Source organism: Macrobrachium nipponense, chromosome 11 (genome assembly GCF_015104395.2).
Source record: "Macrobrachium nipponense isolate FS-2020 chromosome 11, ASM1510439v2, whole genome shotgun sequence".
Taxonomy (NCBI): Eukaryota; Metazoa; Arthropoda; class Malacostraca; order Decapoda; family Palaemonidae; genus Macrobrachium; species Macrobrachium nipponense.
In genome coordinates, this window is record NC_061087.1 from 51,133,365 (window position 1) to 51,151,793 (window position 18,429).

Here is an 18,429-nt window from a genome sequence, read left to right on the forward strand (position 1 = left end):
AAACGCTATTGTAAGCTAAAACGCTTATATTCTAGTAATATTCAATCATTTACCTTAATTTTGCAACTAATTGGAAGTCTCTAGCACAATATTTCGATTTATGGTGAATTTATGAAAAAACTTTTTCCTTACGTCCGCGCGGTAACTCTTCCGAAAAAAATCATACATGCGATTGTGGTAATGTTTGCACCATTTTAAAATTAGCCGTTATATAAAGTTTTATATATGGAAATGTGCGCAATTTCATGCACAATACAACTAATAGCAACCCATGGTTGTAGCTTTTATCAGTTTTGAGATATTTTCATATAAATAACGATAATTGCCAAAATTTCAACCTTCGGTCAACTTTGACTCTACCGAAATGGTCGAAAAACGCATTTGTAAGCTAAAACGCTTATATTCTAGTAATATTCAAGCATTTACCTTCATTTTGCAACAAATTGGAAGTCTCTGGCACAATATTTCGATTTATGGTGAATTTATGAAAAAAATAACATTTTCTCTACGTCCGCGCGGTAACTCTTCCGAAAAAATCATACGTGCGATTGTGGTAATGTTTGCACCATTTTAAATTAGCCGATACATAAAGTTTTATATATGAAAATGTGCGCAATTTCATGTAGAATACAACAAAAAATAATTGAAGGTTGTAGCTTTTCTCATTTTTGAAATATTTGCATATAAATCACGATAAATAGAAAAAAAACCACGTTCGGTCAACTTTGACTCTACCGAAATGGTCGAAAAACGCAATTGTAAGCTAAAACTCTTACAGTCTTGTAATATTCAGTTATTTATCTTCATCTTGAAACAAATTCGAAGTCTCTAGCAAAATATTTAGATTTATGGTGAATTTAAAAAAAAATCTTCCTTCCCTCCGCGCGCGGATTCTCCGCCACAAATCTCCGAAATACGTAAGTCCCATTCTCGGAATATTTGCTCCATTTCATATTAGGCATTTCATAGAGTTTTATATATGAAAATGTGCGCAATTTCATGTAGAATAAAACGAAAAATATTTGAAGGTTGTAGCTTTTCTTATTTCCGAAATAATTGCATATAAAAAAAAAATATATATAAAAAAATTCGACATTTGGCCAACTTTAACTCATCAGATATGGTCGAAAACTGCAATTGTAAGCTAATACTCTTACAGTATAGTAATATTCAATCACTTTTCTTCATTTTGAAAGAAATTGGAAGTCTCTAGGACAATATTTAGATTTATGGTGAATTTTTGAAAAAAATATTTGTTTACGTCCGCGCGTTACGAATTCATGCATTATTTTGTGATAATATTTTCTCTGTGTTGCTTTTATCGTTTTACAATGTGTTATATACCAAAATGATCGCAATTTAGTGTACATTACAACGAAAAAAAAGTAACTTGTTACCTTTAACCGTTTTGCGCACAGCGCGATTTGAATACAATTATATATGAAATTTCGTTTTTGCGCTATCATATATCGCATTATTTATATATGATAATGATAATTATTTTCATTTCTGATGGTTGCATACTAAACTTCAGGCAATGACAAAAAAAGGAGCCAAAAATGAACTCTTAATCTTGAAAAGCGCGCTGTGATTTTTTGAAAAAAATATTTTTTCCGCTTCCGAGCTCACTCCGAAACCTCTCCGGCACATGGGAGACAATTTTTTATTTACCGCTCCGGCGTAAGAGGGTTAATATAACGCTTGACAGGGGTCGCTTATCAACATTTATAAGGTGGTGATAGTATGGAGGAGTTATGGAGTTCCATTTGACAACGTCTGTGAGAGAGAGAGAGAGAGAGAGAGAGACAGAGACAGAGACAGAGACAGAGACAGAGAGAGAGAGAGAGGGTAATTTGTGGTTGGATGGTTAACGACTGTATTGGCTGTTGGTGAGTTCTGGGTTGTCTGCTGGTGCTGTTGATTGTTAGAGTTCTGAGTTTTGACTTTTTTTTGGTCAGTCTTTATCAGAAGTTGTGAGAGACAGTAGTGTTGGCAGCATTTTAGTGAAAGCGTTGATATTCAGCAGAGTTGTGTGATTTTGTTTGTTATTTGGGTGTTGTTAAGTTATTGTTGTTTGCTTCGAGTTGTGCCTGTGCTGTTGTGATTTTTTGTGCTGTTTGTGCAGTGGTCTTTTGTTGTGTTAAGTTTTGTTGATATGTGTGAGGTTGTGGTTGTGGTTGTGTTCCTTGGTTGGTTGCTGTGTTGTTGAGTTGTGGTCGTGTTCCTTGGTGGTTGTTGTGTTGTTGTGGTCCTTGGTTGTTGTGTTGTTATTGAGTTTTTGGGTTGTAGTCCTTGGGTGTGGTTTTGTTGTTGGGTTGTTGGGTTGTGGGTTGTGGTCTTTGTCGTGGTTGGTATCTCTGTGACCTCGACTAGCAGACAGCACAGGATAGCCCTGGAGTATCTGGAGTTGGTAAGTACATGTGTTTTGTGGTTTTTTTTTTTTTTTTTCTTTTTTGTAAGTATAGGTCAGTTGTCCTGCGTGTATGCTGTAGTGTAAAGAGGAAAGTGTGACTGGGGTGAGTTTTGGCAGCTGGAGTGATTAGGTTAAGGTTGGGGGAGGGGGGGGGTTTGCCACTTGTTTTCTTCAGCTCGTGATCCCACCACAATGGTAATACCTTTACTGATAACAGTTAATATCAATTATTCAAACTCGCCATGATGGATGGCACATAGCGTTATAGGGTTACTGAGATCATCTTTGTATACCTGGTTAATGTCTGTTACCATTGTTTACGTTATGAATCCTGGTTCTCCCACGAGGTAACGTGCTACACACAGCCATGGACGATCTGTATAAAGCCAGTGGTCTTAACAGTTGTGTTTGCAGCCTTTGTGGAGGTTTATTTGGTAATTACGATTATCTACACTTAGATAAGTGTTAGTTGCAGTTGCTGTGTTTATCTATGTTTGGAATAACTGTTGGCCTCGGTGATAAATTTGGTGATGCACAGGACTTTAGAAGCTTTTGCAATGATTCCCTCAAAGGAGCGCACATTCTGTAACAGGATTGCAACTTCTTATGACATCGCTACTTCTGTTTGAAGGCCTGAAGAAAAAAAATATGAGTGGTTTGTTAGCCTTTGTAGGCTTGGAAAAACTTAATACCATTTCCAAAGTTATCACTCAACAGTAGTTTTAGCTCCTTGTTTTTGACTTTGATATTTTCGTTTTGTATATTAAACTGGTCTCTAATGTAACTGAGGGTGTATCCATAACTTTATCTAGACCAGATTTGATATTAGGAGCTATGAAAGAAAACGCCACTACCTTTTCTGATACTTGAGGTGTACTTTTGTCATCATTTGAATTAGTGTAAATACACAGTAAATCGGCCCCAGAAACACTTGATACATCTTGCAAGTGACAAGTGCGAGTGAAAACATCATCTTGTAAGTACAAAGTGGCTTTCATAGACTCTTCAGCTCTTGGGCTCTCCCTTATTCTATACTTCTGGTAAATTTGCTTATGAGATTTCTGGTTACAGATAATGCATAAATGGTCTAGAAAAGAAGTAACACTTGCTTGAGGACTGTGGTGTCGTGATCGTTTCCTTGTTTCATCTTCATATTCTATTTTTCCTTATCATTTTGAATCTTTAAAAGGGACCTCTTTTGACAGTACTGTATATAGCAGGCATTACTTAAATGGTAGGAAAACACTGCAATTTCACTTCATGGGCCTTTAAACGGTTAGTAACAATGTCATTGAATATTTTTGCAGCTGCCCAGATTTTTCTTCTGCCATTTTCAGTACTTGACACACTCCCATCACTTTTATTACACGATACATGGCTTTTCATCTGGTTTGAAGTCTGATGCACCATTCTTTAACACACTAAACTATTTTAGGATATCCATATCTTCATTTCATTTCAGCAACCCGCAGCAAAAAAAGCATATTAATTGGACGTGAAAAAAATCAGAATAATACCTCAAAATTAGGCACTCTTAAGTATTGGAAAAATTTTCATCACTTTTCCCTCATCTTTTAAGTTTGTAAAGTTCTAATTAGTGGAAATAGTTGAAGTTTCATCCAAATCGGGCCAGTATTGAGAGAGATATGACAGTGTCACAATCGACCGGCCGCCATCTTTGATGACGTCATAACCGGAAAACCTACCAGATGGCAGATGTCCACCCAAGTCAAAAACACTTACTAAGACACCTACTAAACATTTCTAAAGTAAAATTCTCCATACTCAAATTTTCCTACAGAACCATACTTAGCACTAGAACTATGTATGTAATTATGATTTTCACTGTTTAATGAGATGATATACAAGGTTGTGATAAGTAGGTAACGAAGGACTTAACACATGTCTTAGATGAGGTACGAGATTGTGATCAGCAGGACTTTACAGAGGTACATATGTGTCACGTCGTTCTAAACTACCTACGAATTTTATATATGCTCTCTACAATCCTAAAATACATACCTGTACAGTAAATATAAATTTAACATCAACTAACTACACTGGAAAATATCAATATACATAAAATATAGGCACAGATCGATGCGCTAAGGGGATACTTAAGAATAACAGTTGTAGGGGATACTTAAGAATAACAGTTGTCGGGTGGTACATAATTTTGCAACATGGCTTTGAAATATTAGGGTGTTCTGGGATGATATTTTGAGGTATATGTTTGTTTACACTGTCACGTTTGGCGATGAACCGTTGAAATATGCAGTTTTAAGCGTTTTAGTACTAGGAGAGTACTGGAATGTAAGGTTACTTCGGGTGTTTGGGGATGATGTTTTGTGGTGTATTTATATTTGAAATTATATTAAATGGTTTTAGTATTATAATTTAAGGTATAGTTTTGTTTGAACTATCAAATTAAGCAGTGAAAGGTTAAAATAGACAGTTATAAACATTTTAGTTTAAGGGGTACTGGGTAGCTATTTAGCAGGTATAAACAAGTTATAAGCATTTTTAGAAGGGATTTTGGCATTTCTGCGGCAGGTTCTGGAACCTATCCCTGCGTAAAAGTGGGGGGAGGGAGCACTGCAAAGGAAAATAAGTCTATAGCAAATAAAGAAAAACCATGAATATTATAAGAAATCGGTGTTACAAATGTGAGACTGACATCTAATTGAGCAACAATAACAGTAACTTCCGATGTGCGTGACCTAGAAGTATTGCAATAATAATACTGGATTGTGATGCTATTTAAAAGGGAAATTTCTGGAGAGACATGGATGGAATAATGCAAGAACTGGAAGAGCATGAGAGGGTGATAGATTGGGGCAGATTTGAATGGCCATGTCGGAAGTGAAAATGAGGCGATTGGGCGGGTGCATGGGGGCCATGGAATTGGGGAGGGAAACCCAGAAGGAGAGAGTGTAGTGGACTTTGCTGTGTCATTCGACATGGCAATAGTAAACACATTCTTTAAGAAGAAAAGGGAACACCTAATAACATATAGGAGTGGGGGAAGATTCTCCCAGATAGACTACTTGTATAAAAGGATAAATCTGGTGGAGGTCAAGAACTGCAAAGTTATTCCAGGCGACCATGTAGCCCCCCAACACAGACTGCTGTGTATGGATTTGAAGTTAAAAAGGGAAAGAAAAACCAAAGCTAAAGGGATAAGGAAAATTAAATGGTACAAATTAGAGAAGGAAGGGGATAAGAAGAGAGAGTTTAAGAGGAGGGTTTTGGAGGATATTGATATAGGGATTGAAGATGTTCAAGAATGGTGGGCACGAAATGCGGCTGCTAGGAGAGACATCTGGTATCATATGGGAAGAAAAGGAGAGTTGGTGGTGGGATGAAGACATTGAGAAAGTAGTAAAAGATAAGAAGGAGGCAAAGAAAAGATGGGAAGAGTCACAGTCAGTGGAAGACAGAGATAGGTTCAGAGAGAAAAACAAGGTGGTGAAAAAGGTGGTAGCCCAAGCTAAAGCAAAGGTGTATGATGATGTGTATAATGAGCTGGGGACAAAGGAAGGATTAAAGAAGATGATCAAGCTATCAAAGGCTAGAAATAAGAGCACCAAAGATATTACACATATCAAACAAATAAAGGATCAAGATGGTGTGGTACTTAGAAAGGAGGAAGACATTGTGAAGAGATGGAAAGAATATTTCGAACAGTTGTTAAATGAAGAAAATAATAGACTAATAAGAGAGGATGGGCAAGTGAACATTGGCATGGTAATGAGGTTTTCTAGGCAAGAGGTACTAAATGCGCTGAAGAAGATGAAGAATGGGAAGGCAACCGGACCAGACATGATTCCGGTGGAGGCATGGAAAGCATTAGGAGATGAAGGAGTGGATATACTGTACGATCTTATGATAAAGATCCTTGAACAGGAAAAGATACCAAATGAGTGGCGTGGGAGTATATTGATCCCAATTTTTAAAGGGAAAGGCGATGTCCAAGAGTGTGGTAATTATAGGGGCATTAAATTGATGTCCCACACTTTGAAGATACTGGAAAGGATGATAGATGCTAGACTGAGAGAAGAAGTACAAATAGGTAAAGAGCAGATGGAATTTATGAAGGGAAGGGGAACAACAGATGGTATATTCTGTCTGAGGCAAATGATGGAGAACTTCGGGAAAAGACAAAGGGACCTACATATGGTATTCATTGACCTAGAAAAGGCTTATGACCGAGTCCCGAGACAAGGTATGGAGGAGTCTGATGGAGAAGATGGTGCCAGAGAAGTATGTGCGATTGATACAAGAGATGTACCGGAATGTATTTACCAGAGTGAGGAGCAGTGTTGGGGAGATAGAAGGTTTTGAGGTGAGAGTAGGATTACACCAGGGGTCGGCTCTGAGTGATGGATGTTATAATAGAGGAAGTAAGGGAGACAGTACCATGGAACATATTGTATGCAGATGACATTGTTCTGTGTGCAGAGAGCAGGGAAGATCTGGAAGTGAAATTGGAAAGATGGAGACAAGTACTGGAGGACAGAGGAATGAGAATAAGTAGATCTAAGACAGAATATATGTGTACCACCACTGAGGGGGATGATAGAGAAAGTATTCAGCTTGGTGGAGAGCAAATAAGGAGAGTTGATAAGTTTAAGTATTTGGGATCTTTTGTTAACGCTGGAGGAAGTATGGAAGAAGAAGTAAAACATTGGGTACAGTCAGGCTGGAACAACTGGAGAGCGGCCTCTGGAGTTCTTTGTGACAAAAGAGTGCCGCTTAGGTTAAAAGGAAAATTTCACAAGACGGTGGTAAGAACAGCAATGCTGTATGGTACGGAAACAGCAAGCATGAGAAAAACAGAGCAGAAGAAGATGGATGTGGCAGAAATGAGAATGCTTAGGTGGATGTCTGGGGTGACAAGAGAGGATAGGATCAGAAATGACTACATAAGGGGGTCGACTAAGATGGTGGAAGTATCAAAGAAAGTGCAGGAGGGGAGGCTGAGATGGTATGGACACCTGTTGAGGAGAGATGAGGACCACGCTGGGAAACATACTATGGGGGTGGAGGTGCAAGGAAGAAGAAGAAGAGGGAGACCAAGAAAGAGATGGATGGACTGTGTGAGAGGAGACTTACAAGAGAAGGGAATTGATGAGGTAGAAGCGCAGGATAGAAATAGATGGAAACGGCTCATCCGAAACGGCGACCCCATATAAAAATGGGAACAAGCTGGGAAGAAGAAGAAGAAGAAGATATCGACTTAAATTATGTGGCACTACATTGAAAATAGTTAACCAATATTACTATTATTTAATATTTTATTCATTTATTTATTTTACACAAACATGCATGCTTGAATGCTAAGATTTAGTTCAAACATGCATGCTTGAATGCTAAGATTTAGTTCAAGATGTATTTCTGATATTTGTAAACTAGCAAATATTTAAAATTAACTCTAGCCTAACAGAACTACAATGAAATACCACATAGATAAGCTATATTCATTGATATTAAATATTAGGTTATTTTATTGACTATTCAGTTAATACTCAATGAGATGAGTTGGTAAGTAATTGGAACTTGTTTAACAAGTCGAAACAAAAGTACCACTCATATGATGTGGGATGGTACCATATTTCAACTTAGCAGTAACTATTGTAAGAATTTGAGAATTATGTCTCCTGTGTTATTTCACTGGTAACTAACAAAATCATTGAAAACTATAGTTTGATAACAAAAACTAATAGTGGAAAGTCTTTATTACATCCCACTGTTTTGTTTAAAGTTGTGACATTGCTATCCAGTGGAGTAGGTCCGCCTATACGCTTTTACATTTCCTAAAAAATAGCTCAAAGTCAAACACAGGAGAAACTGCAAGCCGTGGTTATTTCATTATTCGAGAAGTTAGGCTAAAAATTAAATTTTCCTTTTTACAGTCGACCTGTTATTCGCAGGTAATAGGGACAATAACCGATAAAATGAGAAAAATCGTCTCAGTGGCGTGGTTGGTATGGTGTTGGCATCCCACCTCGGTGGTTGCGAGTTTGATTCTCGGGCATTCCATTGAGAAGTGAGAGATGTATATTTCTGATGATAGAAGTTCACACTCGACGTGGTCCTGTTGCTGAATAATCACTGGTTCCATGCAACGTAAAAACACCATACAAAAAAAAGAAAAAAAAAAAAGCATAGCTAAAATCCGCAAATTCTTGACACCCCCTCTAAAAATGCTTATAACTGCCTATTTTAATAGTTTAAACACCAAATGTATCTTAAACTATCATCCTGGAGCACTTAGATATAATTTTAGTATACATATCAATATCACAATAATATATATTTGATATCACTAATATAACTTCATTAGTATCATTTCTGAGTGGTGTACCTATAACGGCCGAGAAAACTATAATGAGGTCCCTCCTATTGGAAGGTTCACTCTAATGAGGTTTTTCTTATGAGGGCAGAAAACCAGTTTATTACCAGGCAAAGCCTCAAAACCTGTTTCTTTCCACAAGTCTCTCTCTCTCTCTCTCTCTTATTATTATTATTATTATTATTATTATTATTATTATTATTATTATTATTATTATTATTATTATTATTATTATTATTTTAAAATTATTACTTACAGTGGTACCTCAGGATACGAAATTAATCCGTTCCGAGGCGGCCCTCGCAACTTGAGCTTTTCATATCTTGAACCGCATTTTACATGTAAATTGCCTAATTCGTTCCAAGCCCTACAAAAACACCCCAGTAAATTTTTAATAAAGCTAAATTGACCAATAAACAATGAAATACAACAATTTGGACCATTCAGTGCCTAACTTAATACGTACCACTAATATGTACTACATAGTACCTGTAAATAAAGTGTATTAGTGTACATGGTATACAAGAAATACTGTACGTACGTATGTACGCATGTAGTAAAATGTGGAACCTTACCTTTCGAGTGAGGCGATCTCCGAAAGTGGCGACAGAGGAGGAGGACAAACGGCAGAAAACTTGCACATACATACTGTCAGGGAATTCCGAAGACTTTTTTCCCTGGTAAAGATAGCACTGCTTATTTGTGATTTGGTATGGTAAAACAAATTCAGAAATTTAGAAATAATGTTTAATTACAAAATTTTAATATATTAACACCACTATGGATTATGAAATTAAAGATAGATGATTGAAATAAGGAAATAAACAAATAACAAACAACAAAAATATTAAGTAACTTATCTGTCTGACACCCTTTTAATATCAATTACCAAAATAAATCACCAAATGTCTTGTTACGAATAAATACCTCAGCAATTGCTCAAGAAAAATAAACCTTACAACACAGTACATAACACAAGTCACTGTTCATGGGTCTCTATGACATTTATCATACGCTAGATAATACACCAATTTGAATTTCGGATTCAGAGTCACTTATATAACGTATGCTTCAATGTAACAACGGGAACCTGTGATAATAGTTCAAGTATTTTCAAAAAGTGCAGTAATTGCTCCGGGATTGTTTAAGGTCATGCACTGTTTCCCCAAGGGTCGAAGATTACCCTAGCTGAAAACATAAGGAAAGAAACATACTTTGTGAAATTTAACTACACTTATGATTAACACTACACTTATTTTAATAACTTAATTTGTAAAGAATTTTAATTAAATACACATTTATAGACTATTTTAAATACACTTTTAAAGACTTAAAAATTTTAAAGATAAACACATTTCACAAAAACTGATATAACAATATTCCGTATAAACGCAGGCAGTTAATCCACTTACTGCACGGCAAGGTGATTATAACGTGACTAAAGAAAATACAAAATTTATTTTTCCAAGTCTATTATGGAACGGAAAAATACAAGGACAAAATCGTTAACAGAAACTTCGCAAATACTGTAACTTCAGATCCAGTTAATAGATGGTGTTACTAACATTATGAAATTCCCTGACACATACACAAGTCTCTCTCTCTCTCTCTCTCTCTAATTGTTATTGTTATTATTATTTTATTTTATTATTATTATTATTATTATTATTATTATTTTTAAATTATTACTTACAGTGGTACCTCAGGATACGAAATTAATCCGTTCCGAGGCGGCCCTCGTAACCTGAGCTTTTCATATCTTGAACCGCATTTTACATGTAAATTGCCTAATTCGTTCCAAGCCCTACAAAAACACCCCAGTAAATTTTTAATAAAGCTAAATTGACCAATAAACAATGAAATACAACAATTTGGACCATTCAGTGCCTAACTTAATACGTACTACTAATATGTACTACATAGTACCTGTAAATAAAGTGTATTAGTGTACATGGTATACAAGAAATACTGTACGTACATATGTACGTATGTAGTAAAATGTGGAACCTTACCTTTCGAGTGAGGCGATCTCCGAAAGTGGCGACAGAGGAGGAGGACAAACGGCAGAAAACTTGTACGTACTTACACAAGTCTCTCTCTTCTCTCTCATCTCTCTCTCTCTCTCTCTCTCTCGTCTCTCTCTCTCTGCTCTCTCTCTCTCTCTCTCTCTCTCTCTCTCTTATTATTATTATTATTATTATTATTTTTTTTTTTTTTTTTTTTGTTTTTTTTTTTAATTATTACTTACAGTGGTACCTCAGGATGCAAAATTAATCCATTCCGAGGCAGCCCTCGTAACCTGAGCTTTTCATATCTTGAACCGCATTTTACATGTAAATTGCCTAATTCGTTCCAAGCCCTACAAAAACACCCCAGTAAATTTTTAATAAAGCTAAATTGACCAATAAACAATGAAATACAACAATTTGGACCATTCAGTGCCTAACTTAATACGTACTACTACTATGTACTACATAGTACCTGTAAATAAAGTGTATTAGTGTACATGGTATACAAGAAATACTGTACGTACATATGTAGTAACATGTGGAACCTTACCTTTCGAGTGAGGCGATCTCCGAAAGTGGCGACAGAGGAGGAGGATAAACGGCAGAAAACTCGTACGTACATACACTTAACTTTACGAAACACATTAAAAAATGTCAGGAAACATAGAGACTAAACTTTACAAAACATATTAACAAATGGCACAAAACCGTAACACTTAACTTTACAAAAAACTTAAAATTAAATTTCTTTTTTTTTCTTTTTTGATTTTTACATTTTTTTTACTTTTATACTTACGTTTTTTTTTGTTTTTTTTTTTCTTATTTCAATTTCTTTACCATTTTCAACTTTCTGTTTTTTCGTAGTATCACTTGGATCTTCCTGTTTGCTTACTTCTATTAAAGGCCTCTTAAAAAATAACTATCCAAGGAAGATTGCTTCTGCCTGCTTTTGACAATGTTCCTGAAACGACTCAGGCAAACGTCATCGAACTGTGCAAGCTTACGACCTGTGTAAGCCTTTTCTGGGTGTCTCTTTTCTACAAATGATTGCACCTTATGAAAAGCAGCTAGAGCATCCTTAATTTCTGCCGTTGTCATAGGGTCTTCCTCCTCCTCCTCGCCGCTGCTAGAGAACTCTTCTTGAACGACATTATGTTGCATGGCTTCCAACTCCTTCAGGTCATCGGTCGTAAGCTCCTCTTGGTGCTCCTCGAGAAGGTCATTGATGTCATCCTCGTCGACGACCAGCCCCATGGACTTGCCGAGTGCAACGATCTCGTCAAGATCTGGTTGCAAAACAGTTTCAGGATCGTCAACTGTTTCTGAATCTGCACCAGCTTCGCCCACGTCCAATCCCTCGAAGTGTCGGGCAGATACGGCATCAGGCCAGAGTTTCCTCCACGAAGAATTGAAGGTTCGCCTCGAAACCTCCTGCCAAGCTTGATTGATGAGTCGGATGCATATCACGATATCGAAATGCTCCTTCCAAAATTCACGCAAGGTGAGGTTTGTGGTATCGGTGATGTCAAAACATCTCTTGAAAAGATGTTTCGTATACAGCTTCTTGAAGTTCGATATCACTTGCTGGTCCATGGGCTGCTGGAGGAGAGGGGTGGTGTTAGGCGGAAGATAAAGAACCTTGATAAAAGAATACTCCGCTAGGATATCTTCCTCGAGGCCTGGAGGGTGAGCATGGGCATTGTCCAACAACAGCAGACATTTTAGAGGGAGGCGCTTCTCTTCCAAGAATTTCTTCACTGTCGGCCCGAAACAGAGATTTACCCACTCAGTGAACAAAAGTCTCGTTACCCAGGCTTTCGCATTAGCCCTCCACATCACTGGAAGCTTCTCCTTTGTGGGCCTTGAAGGCTCGAGGAGTCTCCGAATGATAGACCAGTAGGGGCTTCACCTTGCAATCCCCACTGGCGTTGGAACAAAGTGCGAGCGTAAGCTTGTCTTTCATAGGCTTATGCCCGGGTAGCTTCTTCTCTTCCATCGTGATGTACGTCCGACGGGGCATTTTTTTCCAAAAAAGACCAGTCTCATCACAGTTGAAGACTTGCTGAGAACTGTAGCCCTTGTTGATCGTCATCTCGTCGAACGTCTTAATAAAGGCTTCGGCTGCTTTCGTGTCCGAGCTGGCCGCCTCCCCATGCCGCACCACCGAATGGATGCCAGTCCGTTTCCGGAATTTTTCAAATCACCCATGAGAAGCCTTGAAGTCTGGGGTTGGCGTTGATGTCCCTTCTCCTCCGTCGTCTTTGGCCTGGGCAATCAAATCGCCGAAAATAGCGCTGGCCTTGTGGCAGATTGCTGTCTCAGTTATCGTATCATCAGCGATTTCTTTGTCTTTTATCCAGACAAGAAGCAGCCTCTCCATCTCGTGCACGTGGCTCCTCTTGTTAGACAAAATAGTCATGCCCTTGGAAGGTGTAGCTGTTTTGATGGCTTCCTTCTGCTTAAGGATGGTGCCTATCGTCGACGGATTTCGGCCGTAATCCTTAGCGATCACACTCAACCGCATGCCAGCTTCATATTTTTTAGTGATCTCCATCTTCGTTTCCACAGAAAGCATCCTCTTCTTTCTGTGAACTTCATCAACTTTGTTGGGACCCATGAGTACGTATACTGTACGTAATTAAGTTATGTAGTATATGTACTAAAGTTCTCACACAACACGATAAAGTAGTACTACAACGAAATCACTAACGAATTTACGTTAATAAACGAAATCGTATAGAACAAACTAATTCCGCGTGCGTACACAAACGATGCTGCTTCGGAGTGACCGAAGAACGCCTTTAAAGACGTAGATGCACGATGGGAGAGACGCTGACCAATAGGAGAGCAGGATCTTATGGCAGTGACTAGCAAGAGGAACCAATGGGAGAGCGGGAGGATGGTGGTGAGTCTACTCAGTTGGCGGCGCGCAAGTTTTAAAATTGTTATCAGTGGTCCGGGTGAATCTCAGGACTTTACATCAACAACCTTTCGTAACCTGAACTATTTTTGTATGTAGAGCCAAAAAAATCTTCGTATTTGCTTTCGTAACTTGAATTTTTCATAAGCTGGGACTTTCGTATGTCGAGATACCACTGTGTTACCTTTATTATTACAGATACCTACAATATTATTATTAATCTGTTGAATTAAATGGCAGAATTAAGCAAATTAATTTTATATATCTTTTCTATTTTTCTTATTACTTGCTTCTCTGGCTCAGTTGACACTACTTAATATGTAATTGGCCAATTATTAAGAAGTCTCGCTGAAGAAGAGAAGCGAGCACTAATAACAAAAATTGAAAAGATAATATAAAAGATTCATTCGCAGAATTCTGCAATTTTATTCAACAGACTTCGTTTAAAAGAGGGTCTTATTCCAAAATATTTTATTATTATTAATCTTAATATTTGAAAATTAGTCCTGTAAATAATTGTTTTATTGTAAAAAATTTATGATCATGAAGATATGAAAATAAGTAATTAGTGAATATTGCTTCATGAAAAAACCCGCAAATTACCAAAGTTTCTGCTAATAATTGGAAATAGGTTCTACAGAAAATTCTGAAAATCAGTTAAGCCACGAGTCCTGAACCCGAAAGCTGAAATTATCCATGTATAATGAAAAGAAACCATTGACTAGTGATTTTTATTAATAAAATCTGAAAAATAATCAGTTGACAGCAAAATCTGAATGCATGACAAAACTAATCCAAAATCCCCACATTGATGGATGTACTAGGTACCACCAGGATTTAACAATTAGGCTCAACTGTCACATCATCAAGGAATAAGAGATTTTTACAGGGTCTGAATACTAGGCATTTGGCTTTCTGCAATGATATCCACGAATTTTGCCAAATTTGGGTAACAACAATCTGATTTAAAGACAGACCAGTCAGTTACTTTCACTACTCCTAGTAGTAGAGAAATGGGGATCTCAACCAATTTGTTTGTGCATTGTGAGAATGGTGAAGGAAAACTGGGTTATCTCTGTTGGCAGGGGAAAGAGCCCTTTTGCCTTAAGTTCTTTTATACTCATCACTGTATCTATTAAAGGCACTATTCTGGCCAAAACCAACTATGAGAGAATTCATTGAAATTTATAGGTCTGTAGAACCATTAGAGTAAACCCTGCAAGGACAAACAACAGATAGTACCTTATACATTTAAAAAAAGGAATATGTAGAAAACTTTAACTATCAAATGGTGAAAATAAATGATGAATAGCAGAAAGCTGAATGCTTTTGAAAAGGAAATGGAAACTTGATAAATAGGTTTATCTTCATTTTATTGTATATGTATGGTTTTTCTTAACTGTACTGTACTCTGTGTATGGACTCCTAAAGCCACAAAGCAGTTTTTCCTGAAAGGCTAGTTATAATTATTAACACAACTCTATGCTGTACAGTGAAGGAAAATGCTTTGTCAGTATTCTAAACCAATTTGTTGGTCCAGTTCTTTTTTTTTTTATTTGTTTAAGCATCATTTTTCACCAAAATACCTTCAGATTGATTTGAATTTTTATCACACATCTTAGAAATTCATCTAATCATAATTACAGGCAATATTCAAGTTAAGATATTGCTACAAGTAGCAAATGACAGTATTAATTAAGACTGTGACAGAGATTTCCTCGTGTGTTGCCAAATCTGCATGGAGTACCTTAAAGTAGTCGAAAAGGAGAGAGCTGTTGTTTTGAGTCGGCAGCTCTGGATCAACCCATTTTATTAAAGAAGACCAATCTGAGAGAGACAGAGAAATTCCAGTGGCATTGGTTATACTGCAATTTACAGTATAATCTATGGTGGAGGATTATAGATGGTCATGGTTGAAGGAAGAGTATCCACAGCCTGCGAATTACCTTCAAGAAACTTAAATATGTCAGTGGTCACAGGTGACTAGTGGTTTGACTAAAGACTGAAACACATACTGGTTAACCCCATCATGTATTGTAGACGCGAGAAGGTAACATCCTAATTCAGGTTCCATAGAGGAAGTTTTAAATAATGGTGTCGATAAAGTCATCAATGTTTCAAAAACTGTCAATATTATGTATGGTGTTCAACCATTTTTATCTGTTGATAGATCATTAGTAATTAATGTGTCACATGTTTACCTTTCAACCTTTTTTGTCATGATACTAAATAACCAAATGATTCCATTGTCAGGTCGCTGGACCAGACTGTCACTGGATCAAATAAGATCAAATATTCATTTGGAGTGCATGTACCATATCAGGCTCATGAAAGTACATTTTATCCCATTTTATTGAGGCGATGTTAACCTCATAGGAAATTTTAGTCACTTCATTAGCTTGTTTAAAGACTGGCTTTTGTGCTATTTTGTAATTTTGCAGAACATAATTGTTACTTCTGTAAGAATTTTTCAATAATTTATACCATTGAAAGCATTTTAAAGATTTTATTGCTTTTTATTTTTTGTCAGCTGAAATTCCTAAACTACTACGTACAGAGATCTGTGGGTTTTTTCATTCGGATATTACTACTGGTATGTTTAATTCTCCTTACCTCTCTCTCCTCAGTGTCAGTAATGTTCAAGTAAGATAACTTACTAATACTAATTTGAATATTTGTTGCTTTTAACTACATGCTTTATAAAATAAATCCTTTCTTCTTTCAGCACCATACTCTCCCGTTGGCAAAGTGGAATCTTTGTTCCCTGGTACTTGGTACCTGACACACATAGATGAAATGTATCGTCGCCAGTATGAACGCCGTCCTCTAATTTGTGTTGATAGCACAGATTGTGTTTCAAGCACATCACTTAATTTAGTTAAGGAATCATCATTTATGTCAACAGATCCTTTGCCACAAAATGTTTAATAATTAAACATGCTTTAAAATACCAGGGAGAGCTTTGCTATATGTAGTACTGTTAGTGGTTGTAACTCAATTACCATACATGCCTTTGGTTTCTTCAGTTTTTTGTCTATTAGGATGCATGCGATTCAGAGGTATTTCCAAGAATATTTGTATTATTTTGTTATTAGTACTTGCATTTATGTGGTTCCTACCAGGTATACTGCTTTACAAAAAAAATTGCTGTTGATGTTACCGATTATATTCATGGTAATGATTTTCTTTTGACTTGTGTTTCATTATTATGTATATATGTGTGTGTACCATATTGTAAAAATTACTTGGAAGAACTTTGGTTTACTGCAGGTTGTTGTTAGGGTCATCTGTCTTAACCGTATAGGCTCTGGTCAAAGCAGTGCACTGGGGCGCCTGCTTACACAACCACATACTTATAGGAAAAGAAATGTATATGTTCGATAAAATGTAACCTATATTTATTGTATTGGTACATCCAACAAACTCATTGTTTAAACATTCAAAAAACAAGTGCTGTAGAGGATTGACTAATCAGCACAAACATTTGAACACATTAGCATGAGCCGCTTTGAAAAACACAAAAATTTCAACATATCAGTGAAACTCATATGGTCAACCTTAAGGATGGAGATGGGTGGCACAGTATGAAATTAGTATGAATTGTTTATCATTAAGGGCTCAACACAAATATTTGTAAAATTTCTAAGCAGTGAAATTGTTGATTTACAATTAGCTTGAAGTCAGTGGTCTTCAGCAAGTCACAACATACATAGATTAGTTTGGGGCCCCCGGGTAACTGCCCAGCATGCCAATATGTTAAGACTGCCCTGGTGGTAGTTACCAAGCAGTTATCACATGTAGGTACCAAGCATACCTTTCTGGAATTATTTTACCACTTGCAATTTATGTACAGTAATTAAAAAATCATCCAATTATTTTGTAATACATAATTTTCATTATTACCAGCATTTACTTTTAGTGTAAAAAATTTACAGTTGATCTTGTGTGTCGTAAATGGTAATTATTTCCTTGATCTTGTGTAATAAACTGTATTGATAAGGGGTATTTCAGTTAGTCATTAAGAACATTTGGTGTCTTGTCGTGAACATGCGGTGCAAAATCAGTAGAGATATGACCATTTATTACAAAGAACATATTCTTGTTAGTTTAGCATCCATAGAATTAGCAGATGTAACCACCTATTAAGTTACCCAATCAGATGTGAAATTAAGGATATGAATGTATGTTGTGATTGTTGATTGTAGAATTAAATGATTATTAATTCCAGTATCCATTTTCAAACATCAGTGTTGTCTATAGTGTTGTACACTTTTAAATAAATTGTAGATTTATGAAAGCTAACTTTCATTAACCCTTGAAGGTATCCATTGGCAAGGGAATCCCTGTTTGCTTAAGGTGTGCCATAAGTTAGTCATGTATTCTTATTGATGAGTTAGACATGAATAATTCTGGGGAGTAGGGCCTTTATCCATGTTTTTCTCATGTTTTATTGATTCTAAAGGTCTGTGAAGGAAAATATAAACCAACATAGCTTTTAATGTATAACTTACACACAACAAAAATAATCACTGATATGTTACATTTAAATGAAATACATGATTCGTTTCAATATTTATCAGACAGATTAGTATTGATGTGATATGGTAGGGAGAGGGAGTGTCAAGAAATTCAGGTATGTATTAGAAATTTGACATTATTCAAAAATTTTCAAGTTATGGATAACCTTAATATTACAATTATAATACATGGAAGTTTGGGAAAAGATGCTTCT

At 36.5% G+C, this 18,429-nt stretch overlaps 1 protein-coding gene across 2 annotated transcripts in view; it reads left to right on the forward strand.

Moving 5' to 3' along the window:
• The window catches only part of LOC135205819 (hydroxymethylglutaryl-CoA synthase 1-like), a 640,683-nt gene extending 622,689 nt beyond the window's left edge, over positions 1 to 17,994 (forward strand). For both annotated transcript variants that reach the window (XM_064236994.1, XM_064237005.1), the window contains exon 10: positions 16,423 to 17,994. In XM_064236994.1, coding sequence (XP_064093064.1) covers positions 16,423 to 16,625 — 203 coding nt within the window. In that variant the 3' untranslated portion in view covers positions 16,626 to 17,994. The remainder of the gene's footprint in view (positions 1 to 16,422) is intronic.
• Positions 17,995 to 18,429: the final 435 nt, after the last annotated feature.